Consider the following 12,687-nt stretch of genomic DNA (forward strand, 5'->3'; position numbering starts at 1 on the left):
CTTACTCACGTTTTGACTTGTTTTCAAAACAGTTAAGCTCGTGTTCGTACAGACGTCATTATTCGACGTCATTGAGGGACACAGCCCCATCTGCTTGTATATTTTCCTGCCAATGATGATGTAACACACGCTAAGAAAAATTAAAACAAAAAGGAATAATAGCCATAAGAAAATGTGGTAAAAAAGGGCGTAATTGGTGTCTTGATACTCGTTCTGAATGTTGCACGCGCTACTGGTTAAGTTGTGGTCTGAAATTTCCTCCGTATACGTTCCAAACAGAATGAGCGACGGCAATGAAATTACTAAAGCAATTGCAACAGTTGATAAGCACATATACTTTGCCTTCTGTTGGCTTATTTGAATCTTATGAGGTGTGCATATCCTTTGAAAACGATCGAAACTTATTAAACACAATGCAAAAGCAGACGTGATAACCGGCCAAACTGTGAGAAAAGTTGTGAATTTACATAACCAGGTGTTGGTGTAGGTATACTGCTTAACAACGCTCACAATTTCTAAAAATATCACAAAACAACTAATGGTATCAATAACTGCAAGCCACCAGATGAACAATCGCGAAACAGACTCTTTTGATTTCGCCCAGTAAACTACACAAACGGTTATATTTCCTGGAATTCCCGTGCTAACGACCATTCCGAGGAAAACTATCAATGGCATTAGCCTCCTTACTTCCTCTGAATTTAGCTGTTCTATAGTAAGCGATCTATTCATATTTTAGGTGAATCCAATGTTTTCATAAATCCTTAGGTCATTAAACATACACAACTTTTAGTAAATCAAGAGAAGGAGAGAACACACGTCAAACATCAGGATGTTTTGTGAACTGGTTTATTCAAGGATCAAGCGGTTTCGGTATTTCAAGACCTTCTTCAGGATATATTTCAATGATAATACTAAAAACGGCTACAAAATGTGACTCATGTTACTATAAATAGACATATAAGTTAGTTTTTTCTGGGCAAGATGCTAAGTTATAGTCTATTTAAAATGTTTCATTATTTGTGGTTAACCAAAGATCATGTCTACGTGAGTTAGCTCGAGTTTCAAGGAAACACTTTAAACTATTAACTGTTATATGACTGTTCACCTTTCGTGAGTATACAACGTGCACAACGTCATTTATTCCCATATGTGCTTAAAATTTAATCAGCAATTTAAAGTTTAGAAACTAAAAATAAATCTTAAGTGAATTTTTACGTCCGTGCTGTCATTTTAATAATTATTTTTATGAGTGAAAGTATTTTAAGATGATGACGATGATGATTTTATTTTGACCTGGCGGTCAAGGATAGCTTACTTACCTCAGCACTTATTTTCAGTAAGGTCCTGACCTCTACACTTATTTTCAATAAGGTCCTCACCTCAGCAGACACTTGAGACAGCTATCAGATACAAGGGAATCCGGGAACCAGTCCCGAGCTCTTATTAAATAGATCCCTTGGTTCTTTTACATGCCCAGTGTATAGCACTGATACATGCGAGGATTACCTGGATTTCGTACCAGTTTACCTTTATGTAGGTGGGAAACACTGATAGTGTTTCTGAAAATTCTCAAGGGTGTTACCCAAGATCGAACCCGGAAGCTCAGGAGTGACAGTCAGTGGTCTAACCAACTGAGCTATCGCGACACCTACCTACTGAGCTATCGAGCCACCTAGAAAGAGCCGACGAGTTAAGAAAAGAAATGACCTTTGCTATGTTCATGTCATCACAGTTTTATAAGTGAAAAGGGTAAAAAAAAAATATGTCAACATTAAGATAATTAATCAAACACATACTTGTATACAGATGAACATTATGAGATTTAATCGAAAAGAAATTAATATTTGTTCATGAAAAAAAGCTTACATATGTCTGCGCTTCACATAGCAATATCTGTCCCTCGGGTACCCGCCTATAGGCGGCGACGATACTGGCAACTACATATTGCAGATATTATTATTCTTAATTACAATTAAAGAGGACCATATGAAAATTCAAATGAAAGTTTAAAAGTAGAAAAGTACGTTTCTTGGAAAAAAATGTTAAAAACAACCCAAAAAGACACACAATAATCTTTTACTGTATAAATCTATACATTTTAGTGCCCGGTGAGAGTAACAACAAAATGAGATTTAAGCCGTTTTTGCTAAAGAATATTGCAATAAACCATGTTTTTTGTTGTTGTTGTTGTTTCACAATTAATAACAGTCTTGAGAACTTTTGTTGTAGATGGTCTTTGACACAAGATGTTCTTAAGGACTTAAAACTTACAACCAATATTGCAAACAAATGTTCGTGAAGTTGGCAGCCTAGCAGCCTAGCAGCCTGAAGTTGGCAGCCTAGCAGCCTAGCAGCCTGAAGTTGGCAGCCTAGCAGCCTGGCAGCCTGAAGTTGGCAGCCTAGCAGCCTAGCAGCCTGGCAGCCTAGCAGCCTAGCAGCCTTAAGAAAACTAAGAATAGTACATACATGAAAACCGTCTGAAATACATTAGTAGCACTTCTTTAGATCATTCCACGCCTTTTTCAATATCGTGATCTTTATTTTTTAAGATGTTGAACTTTATCGTAACATATTTTTTTCATTCTAACGCTTCGAAATTTGATGTTAGCAGCCTAGCAGCCTAGCAGCCTGGCAGCCTAGCAGCCTGGCAGCCTAACAGCCTAAAGAAAACTACGGATAATACAAACATGAAAACCGACGGAAATGAGTCGGTAGCACATACTTAGACTATTCCACGTCTTTTTTCAGTATCGCGAACTTTATTTTTTTAAATATTGAATTTTGCTTTTTTTTTTTTTTAATTTCCTCTTCGAAATTTGAGCAGCCTAGCAGTCTAGGCTGCCTGGCAGCCTAAATAAAACTAAGAATAGTACAAACATGAAAACCGTCGGAAATACATTAGCAGCATTTTTCAATATCGTGATCTTTATTTTTTAAGATGTTGAACTTTATCGTAACATATTTTTTTCATTCTGACGCTAAGAAATTTGAAGTAAGCAGCCTAGCAGCCTGGCAGCCTAGCAGCACCTAGCAGCCTGGCAGCCTAGCAGGCCTGGCAGCCTAGCAGCCTGGCAAGCCTAACAGTCCCTAAAGAAAACTAAGGATAATACAAACATGAAAAACCGACGGAAATGAGTCGGTTAGCACATTACTATTCCACGTCACGATATTGAAAAAAGGCGTGGAATGATCTAAAGAAGTGCTGCTAATGTATTTCCGACGGTTTTCATGTTTGTACTATTCTTAGTTTTATTTAGCGCTGCCAGGCAGCCTAGCGCTGCCTAGGCTGCTCTAAAATTTCAAAGAGGAAAAAAAAAAAAAAAAGCAAAGTTCAATATTTTTAAAAAAATTAAGTTCGCGATACTGAAAAAAAGGACGTGGAATAGTCTAAGTATGTGCTACCGACTCATTTCCGTCCGTTTTCATGTTTGTATTATTCCGTTAGTTTTCTTTAGGCTGTTAGGCTGCCAGGCTGCTAGGCTGCTAACATCAAATTTCGAAGCGTCAAGAATGAAAAAAATATGTTTACGATAAAGTTCAACATCTTAAAAAATAAAAGATCACGATATTGAAAAAGGCGTAGAATGATCTAAAGAAAGTGCTACTAATGTATTTCAGACGGTTTTCATGTATGTACTTTATAACTTTTTACTCTACTAGTATCTTAGTTTTTCTTAAGGCTTGTTTTTAGGCTGCTAGCTGCTAGGGCTGCCAGGCTGCTAAAGGCTGCTAGGCTGCCAACTTCAGACTGCCAGGCTGCTTAGGCTGCTAGGCTGCCAACTTCAGGCTGCTAGGCTGCCAACTTCAGGCTTGCTAGGCTGCCAACTTTCAGGCTGCTAGGCTGCTAGGCTGCTCAGGCTGCCAACTTCACGAACATCAGTATGTTTTAAAAATAAAGAAAGCAACATTTATATAGAAAATTATTTCATGTTTTATCAAATTGTAACTCATTAACACACACTGTACCAAAAGTTAATCATATTCATTAATATAATTAAATAATACAAACGTTTTATTGTGTATCAAACTTATCTAATCTCTAGTTTGTTGATATATTCCCTCAACAGTCCAGGACGTGAAGTGTAAGCGAGAAAAATGGTTGAAACTTGAACAAAATGGCTACCTACATGAAAATTTAATAACAACCGCACTAATCTTGTCCTTGTAAGTGGGTTTGTATGTTATTTTTATTTTTTCGGAACGAAGAATTGACTTCTTGTAAAATTAACACAGAAGGAACTGAATATAATACAGAAGAATTTTCATTGGTCATTTTTAAAATTACACACTTAAATCGGTGAATCTCATTTACCATTCTAAAATAAAATGTTAAAGGATAGTTCTCTTACCATTCTAAAATAAAATTTTAAGGGAAAATGTTTAAAATAGAATGTAAGGGGTAGGTTTTGCCATTATATAAACAAAATGTAAAGGATAGTTTTAAAAATAAAGTGTACAATAATAAGGATATTCTTTAACTTTAAGCGTTAATTTGTAAATGATAAGTGTAAGTTGAATTTTCTGGCCTGTTTTCCTTATTCATTTTATATCTGTACGTGTTTAATTAAGGTTGCAATTTTGTCAAGTTTGCAATCATTTGGCTCAAAAGAATCAAGTGTGGCAGCAATCATTTGGCTTCAATAGAATCAAGTGTGCATCCACTTCAGGTACTGCCCCCTGATTCCTCGCATTCGATGGTTTCAATATCGTCCTGAACATGAAGAAAAAAAAACAACAACAACAACAATTAAAATTTAAGTGACATTATTAGCAAAGGGAACAATATAAAAACAACTCTCTTAGATTGATAGCGTTTTACTTGCGGTTACTTAGGTTTGCAGTTTTTTTGTCTATGGCTGTATAATAATACATGTAGTATGAGATTGTCAATTACATGTATATAAATTATAATATTATAGGACTAAAGCCCATATGGCTGATTTTACTCAGACAGTCGGAAGTGACATGAATTTCTCCGGATATCGGAAGCTTAAAGCTGCATGCCTCCAGATGAGTCAAAATATTTCAATAAAATCAAACTTGATAAAAATGTACTAAAATTTTATGATATGTAAAAAGATTCAAGATTCAAGTAATATTTTACATGTTCTGTGCAATTAATGGACTGATTTTTTCAGCATTTACAACTATATTTCTTACTGCGTTACTAACGCAGTAAGGGCTATTTATACATATTTTGACCACGTTTTAGTAATTTACGTTTGTTGTAAGTGGGGACATTGAAAATATGTAAATTGCTTCCTTTTGTTTACTTCACCAACAATATTAATCATTTCTGATTAAATTTTTTCAAATTTTCATGCAAAAATTACCATGAATTTTGGGGCGTGCTGCCTTTTTTAATTATGTTTATTCAAGATATAATTCAATTAAAATTATATTTTAAAAAAAGAGACAACCGTGCTGACAAAATGCCAAGATATGATAAACTCTGGATAACAGAAAGCTAAAATTAATATTGTTATAGATATATTCAATAAATTTAACTTAAAGTTACATTTTGAAAAGAGAGATACTGCCATTAGTTTTTTTAAATCTCTGAAAAAAGGATATAACATTTTAAACAAAGGCATATCACCGACACAAAACTTGCCATACAATGTCCAGGACAATTTTTCAAACATAGAAACAATTTCTCTAACAGGGTTCGATCGTAATATTCGTCGTTAGGAATTACTTGCCGCCTACGTAAAACCCAATTTTTTCTTTTGAACCGTAGAATCCGTTGGAGGAAACCTCCTCAGACTATTCCTCGGACTATAGAAACAACGGACCGTGCTCAGATATGCCAATAAACATATAACATACATACAACTCAATAAAAACGTTCTGCTTAAGCAAAATATTCATTTAAAGAAAACGTACAATAAAGTTTAATATTTAATGTAAGTTTGCTTAAAACCATGTATAACAATGTAATAATAACCGCCATTATATCAAAACTATTACACTTATGCAGATCTCGTAAAAATAATACAATCATAAATGCGATAAAGAGAAAGTAAACATTTTCATCAATTAAAGTCTTTAGGCACTTGTCTCAAAATTGTAAGTATAAAGGCATAATTGAAAAATCCAGACCATGACGTTTCGTATTACACTATTGAGCTGACATCCCTTTTAAATAAAGCTGAAATTAGAAATAAGGAAAGCACAACAAGCAAGAAGGAAAAAATATTCCGGGAGGGAAAAAGGGTGGGTTTTGTTTAAGTATTTAAACTTAAAATTAAACTAAAAAAAACATAACCTTTCAGAAGACAACCTAACTTGTAAAGGGAGATGACTTAGTATTCAATATGAAAACATAATGACATACCAGCGTTGTCTCCCTTCTAATAAACTGCATTAATGAAATACGATATTTCGTACTCATTTTTAATGATTGTAAAGTTGAGCTGAATTGACTTATATTTGAAAAGACTTGATTACTAACTAGTATAATAATATTGATTGACCAACAGATGATATTGCGGAAAATGTTTAGGATAAAATATAAATCTGTCTAACATTTGTAAAGACAGTCCCCTATTTTTTTTTATATAAATTGAATGTTAAAGGTCAATTTCAAAGGATATTTACAGCAATTTCTTAGGACCCCCGCGTGAGTTATCTATCGTCCATGCGAACTAAATTTTAAAATTGAAAGAAAATTATCACAAAATGTAATCTTTTTTTGACTATCCCCAGTTCACTCACTATTTACCCGTGGATTGGCATAGTGTCAGTTAAAGGTTAATGTTGCTGTCAAGAAATCTTTAGAAATGAATAAATTACAATCAACCCTACGTAGAAAAATGTACACACATGATGCATGGAATGCTTGTTGTTTCTTTCATTGATAAGTAATAGTTATTATAGAATATGAAATGAGTTAGTTACGGATTATAACATTAACTGGGGCGACACCGAGGGATGAGTTTGCTAACACAAATGATGAGCCGTTAGACCGAGGCGATCATTTTTACAGAAATATCCCGTTAATGAAGATAATGTTGAGTTATGTTATTTTTTTTATATTATTTTTTTTTGATGTGTTGGTATGTTAACTCTCTTCATGATGAATGATAATTTACTTTCTCGCTGATTCTGCATCACTAACAAACTCAAACAATGTAAGCCTATCCATACGTAAAAAATGTTTCGAATATGGATAAATGATCTACATGTATGCAAGTACGGAAGTCTGGCTATGGCCATGAGTGACTTTGACCGCGAAAAAACTAAACTGTCATTGAGAACATGGTGCAAATCGGCTTACCGCCTTCTTTAATATCACCGACCTATTACATGTCAGTTAAAGTCCGTGGTTATACTGAGCCTCTAAGATATAAATGTTCTTAGTTCTAAAAACTAATACGTCAAAATGGCCTCAATAAAGGCTATGCGATATAATTGTTGTATTGATGTTCATCAGACTTAATCATTGTTCAATAAAACATAAATAAAGATATTGTTGTGAAAATTCGAAATATTTAAATATGTTTTACACCAGAACGTTTTGAAATTTCTTAACTAAAAGTACGCTTTTACAATATCGGTACTCAGATACCTTAACTTTCTACAATTTCTTGTAATACACTGTAAAAATTTACCGTTAAATTTATAGTCGTTTACTGGTATTCCGTAACGGGTTTAGCCCGTACACTACTATACGGTATCGGACCTTCGTTTGCGTTGCATTGCGGGATAGCGTTCCACGGCAGCCATTTTACTAAGTGTGACAAGAGGTAAAACATGTCTTACAAAAAATCCTAATTAGTACAAGAATTTGCTCGCTACGGATTTTTTGTTTCGATTTTCAAAGAACAAAATGTTATATTTAATTGATTTTCAGAATGTCATTTGATTACTCGATATAAAGCTTTTATAAAATTATGCTTAATATCTGAAAATTACTACCCCACCCACCTGGCAGCTGGACTCCAGCATTGATCCGTATATTTACTGGGCCTCCGTAATGTTTAAGGCCTGTAATTTTACTGCTTGACCAGTATTTTTACGCCAAAACATGTTACGGATAGCCCGTAAATATACGGGCCAAGTCCTGGAAACCAGCTGCCAGGACTTTTCCCGTAAAATTTTACGGTAATTTTTTACAGTGTAGCTCATTGGGGTTTAAACTAATTTAATTGCATTATTTTATGTACATGTACATATAGAAATATGAAATGCAAATAAATACATATGCGACGAAGCCTTTTAATAGTGTTTAACTCATTTATTCATTTATCGGTTTAATTTATGGAACTATTTACATATTCCTTTGCAGACGATATTTCTGCACGACTTCCGGAATCTCGAATCCCATAATCCATATATAAAGGGATTAACAACACAGTTTATATAGTATGATCTCAAGCAAAACTTGTAAACAGCCCTCTCTGTGTCATTCAATGAAGGCACAAATCTGTTGTCTGAGACGCGTATTAATAAAAGACAAATCAAGGGCAGGTAACTGATAATAAATGCAAGCGAAATTAAAAACATTATATACGCAGTTCTTTGCTTTTGCCTTTGAGCTTCTGGGTCTATTCGAATGTTTTGTCTCACAGAATTAGTTGTTGATGTGGATAATGATTTTGTCAAAGACAGTGAATGTCTGCCAAAAGACAACATCCGGCTTATAACTGATTTCCGGTTTACCGACCGGTTCTCGCTTTTAACACGATCAACTGAACACAAAACCAATGACGTTTTCTCTGGTTCCGATGTTTCGTTCACACTCTTCCGGTCAAGAGAATCACTGCTCCGAAAAAGACCATCGCTTGTGTCGTCTTCAACTAACTTTGCCTTTTTTCGGACAGCTACTTTACCGGACATGATTGTCATTTCGCTTACCTCCGCATCGTTAACTATGTATGTTTGTCGATTTGGCAGAAACATGCTTTTCCTTTCAATATGTTGTCTAACTCTTATAGCAATAAAGCAGTACATTACAACAATCCCCGTCAGAGCTCCAATGAACAAAACAGCGAAAGATATATTGTTTATAAGCGGCCATACTGTTAATTGCATTGCATAAGTTTCAGTGCACTGCGAGATTGTGATATTATAAACACTATGTGTTGATTTTTGTGCGCCATATATCACTGGTGAAATCCAAGAAAAGGCAAGACCCAGTAGTCCTGCCATTATGCACATGTTTCTTGCGGCAACATGAGTTATCTGCCATGAAAATGGTCGACACACCTTCCTGTATCGGTCTATCGCGATGGCTAATAGTAAACACCCGGCTGTTAACATCAACCACGTGTTAAGGAATACGGAAACTTTACAAATCCAAGCATGTTTAAAGTTGTATTCTCTCATAAGTACCAATATCTCAAACGGTATTATCACCGCACATACAAACACGTCAATGGCAGATAACACTATAATAAAAGTACGACAATTAGACGCGGAGTATTTTTTCGTGTAGACATAACACACTAATAAGTTACCCAACGTTTCGATGATTGCCAAGATAATCAGAAATGTTATCAGCGGAACTTGTCTCAAACACTCCTCTCGATTTATTTTCTGTAAAAAGGTCCTCATCACCAGGCCGGGTGGAGTTATCCCATATTTTATCCGGAACGCCTATTTCAAAGTGTCCTAGAATGAACTACCTAACCGTCCAGAATAGCAAATGTATATTTTCATTCAGTCATCATTATCAATAATTAAAATCAATACCTTCACTAGACCGTATACACCTTATTAAATTGTTTCGTCTTTACTGATAATTTTAGTACAGTTTATAAATTAGCATTGACGTTTATTAATAAAGATGTCTAACATTATCACCAAAGTTTCAACAAATGTATAACTTCCACATTGAAATAAAAAAAACATCCGGTGATTCACGGTATTATCAAGGTATTTTTACGGCGAGGCAAGATAACTTCCAAAAATAGGTATACCACCCGGAAGTAAACATTTTATGATGATAAAAATACTTAACGCTGAACAATGTTTGTTGATTTTATAGTCAAAATAATCCATGCAAGCTATTGACCCACAGTTTTGATCATATTCACAAAAGAAAAAGTCATTGATACTCTAGTGACAGTTACTGTTTTTAACATTAAGTGCATATTCATGTCCCCGCGATGATTTTGACCTTTTGGCTTTATAAGGAGGCTTGAAATCACGTGTATAGATGGAATGTGATCATTAGGCAACAAATATATAAATAACAGTTTCACATTTTAAAGTCAAGGATAATAATTGAATTAGCTTGTACCAACCACCACTGGTGTTTTGTTTGAAAACAACAAAAAAATAAACAAACAAAAAACGTCACCGAAATGAGGGTTATCTTAAAGTTTTGAGTAAAGAAGTTACCAGTTCATTGCTTTATTACGAAATAATGTATAACAATATATGTATCATTAAAGCTACATATTATTGCTTCGGATTGAAAAAGTATTATTTAAATTGGGATTAGAATTACTACAAAATAACGAGAATGAACAAAAAAAACAAACAAAAAACAAAAAAAAAAAAAAAAAAAAAAAACAAAAACAAAAAACAAAAAAAAAAAAACCCAAAAAAAAAAACCCCCCATAAAACAAATAAATAAACAAAACCCAACTTTTTACTATAAATTAGTGAAGCAAGTGGGACTTACAGCATCTACATTCCTACCCTACTACGAAATGGCAAAGGAATATTGAATTGTAAAGTTTTTATGTATTTCTGATTGTAAACATAGACGTTTTATGCTACAAATCTTTCATTCTAACACTATCGGAATTTTTTCTATATAGACAAAGAAGGCCGGAAGCGTGCATTATTCTACAACAATGCACTCGCCGTTCTTATTATCTCCCTGTGTATTTTCACATTGAAGGCGCCATTTTGTTTAAAAAATCTGATAAATTAAAACAATTTTTTTCGAATTTTGTTGTGAAAACTATCTAGAATGAAAGAAAATGGTCTAACTAAGAAAATTAATCCGAACACCAATATCTTTAATTCAGTTGTTAACGCTGTACAGACGTTTAAAGTGTTGTTTACGTGACGTCACAATGTAGCGCCAAACAGCACGTGCAAAACAATCAAATCAAGTTCGCTATTTAATGTCGCAAACGAGTTTAGTTTTACATTTATTTCACTTTTAATAATTTGTATTTCGCTTGGAAAATTATAAACTGAAATAAATAAACAAACAAAGTTGTATCAACGTTTTCAAAATTCGTTATTTTCAAAATGTTTCTACACACGGTAGATTTAACAGTTTTTTTTTCAACCCACTGGAACGACCTCTAAAGAACGTTTCTATTGGAAACTCTGAGGCGAAAACAAATTCAACCACCAAACATAAAGTCCAACGTTATAATAAAAATTATATTTTTTCTTGACGTATTAGAATGGAAATAGATATCAATTCTTCGTTTTTCGTTCAAATGCTTTGTAATTAATCACTCAGGCCTATCGGCCTTCGTGATTATATTACTACGCATTTGAACTCAAACCGTGCATTATTCTACAACAATGCACTCAGAATTGATATCTATTTCCTAAATAAAAGATCAGGAGGTCATGAAAACAACATTATTTTTTTTTAATCTTTTATTACATATTTCATTAAATATAGTTTTACTGTAAACACTTTAAATGGTAAACAAAATACATGTTTAATTTTTAATGCATTTTTATTATTATGTCTTACGAATTTACAAAAACAAATGTGATAAATCGTCAGAGATAGCAGCATCTACACATTGACAAGTATTTGAGCTAAAATATTTTGCTAACTTACCTGATATTGCATTCAGTTATATAAGTAGTAAAAGCATGGTTAAATTTCAAAATGCAATGTCTATAGGTTGCGTTAACAATTATTTAAGATGCGCTGACCTATAGCATATTGAAATGACATCTGATCTACTGTTAATGTGACGCAATATAGTGGAAGTGTGACGCAATATAGATACAGCCACATTCGACGATAAATAAACCTCAGAAAAAATGCAGTTCATTACTTGCCATGTTGTCGATTCAAACCTATACCTGAAGATAATCCTAGTTTATCTTTAGTCAGTTAAGTATACACTTCAACAAACAGGAAATGGGACAATGTTATCAATAAAAAACATATTTACATTTCATTATCATTTAGTCTTATATGCAATTGTTTGCTCCTTAAAAATAATTGCTAGTTGGTTCATGTTAACTTAGATAAAAAGCACGTAACTTAGATAAAATACATGTAATAATAGCACTTTCTGCTAAAGGCATTAGCAGACGGTAGGATTTAGAAATACAACACAAGTCAAAACATAGATGTTCAAGCAAATCTTAATGTGTGAAATCTACCATTAAATGAAATCGTTAAACTTAATTAATACTAGATTTACAGGATAATACAATCATGTTCTATTTTGTATTCTTGATGACAAATGATAGATTTCCAAATTATTACATGATCAGATAATTTTATAGTGAATAAATGAATGAATGAATGAATGAATGAATGAATGAATGAATGAATGAATGAATGAATGAATGAACAATTCTTCACTGTAAGATCAGAACACAGAGCATGATTAGGGTGCTCTGTAGGAGCACATTTGTCTCGGAGCACATTTGTCTTACGTAAGACCGATGCTGTCACATTTGTCCCACATCAGACAAATGGGACCTCAAATGTCTACCCCAAAAAACATATTTGTGTGA

At 33.7% G+C, this 12,687-nt stretch overlaps 1 protein-coding gene across 1 annotated transcript; it reads right to left on the reverse strand.

Moving 5' to 3' along the window:
- Window positions 1–8,202: 8,202 nt before the first annotated feature.
- On the reverse strand, window positions 8,203–9,671 carry LOC132739808 (alpha-2Db adrenergic receptor-like). The gene has a single exon (XM_060727616.1). It carries the CDS (start codon window positions 9,559–9,561, stop codon window positions 8,272–8,274), a length of 1,290 nt encoding a protein of 429 aa, XP_060583599.1. The 5' UTR covers window positions 9,562–9,671; the 3' UTR covers window positions 8,203–8,271.
- Window positions 9,672–12,687: the final 3,016 nt, after the last annotated feature.

This window comes from Ruditapes philippinarum, unplaced genomic scaffold (assembly GCF_026571515.1).
Source record: "Ruditapes philippinarum isolate M1 unplaced genomic scaffold, ASM2657151v2 ctg11568_1_1_1_1, whole genome shotgun sequence".
NCBI classification, from domain to species: domain Eukaryota; kingdom Metazoa; phylum Mollusca; class Bivalvia; order Venerida; family Veneridae; genus Ruditapes; species Ruditapes philippinarum.

Coding starts and splice junctions, on each gene's coding strand:
- LOC132739808 (XM_060727616.1), bottom strand. CDS start 9,561: ATGAGGACCTTTTTACAGAAAATAAATCGAGAGGAGTGTTTGAGACAA.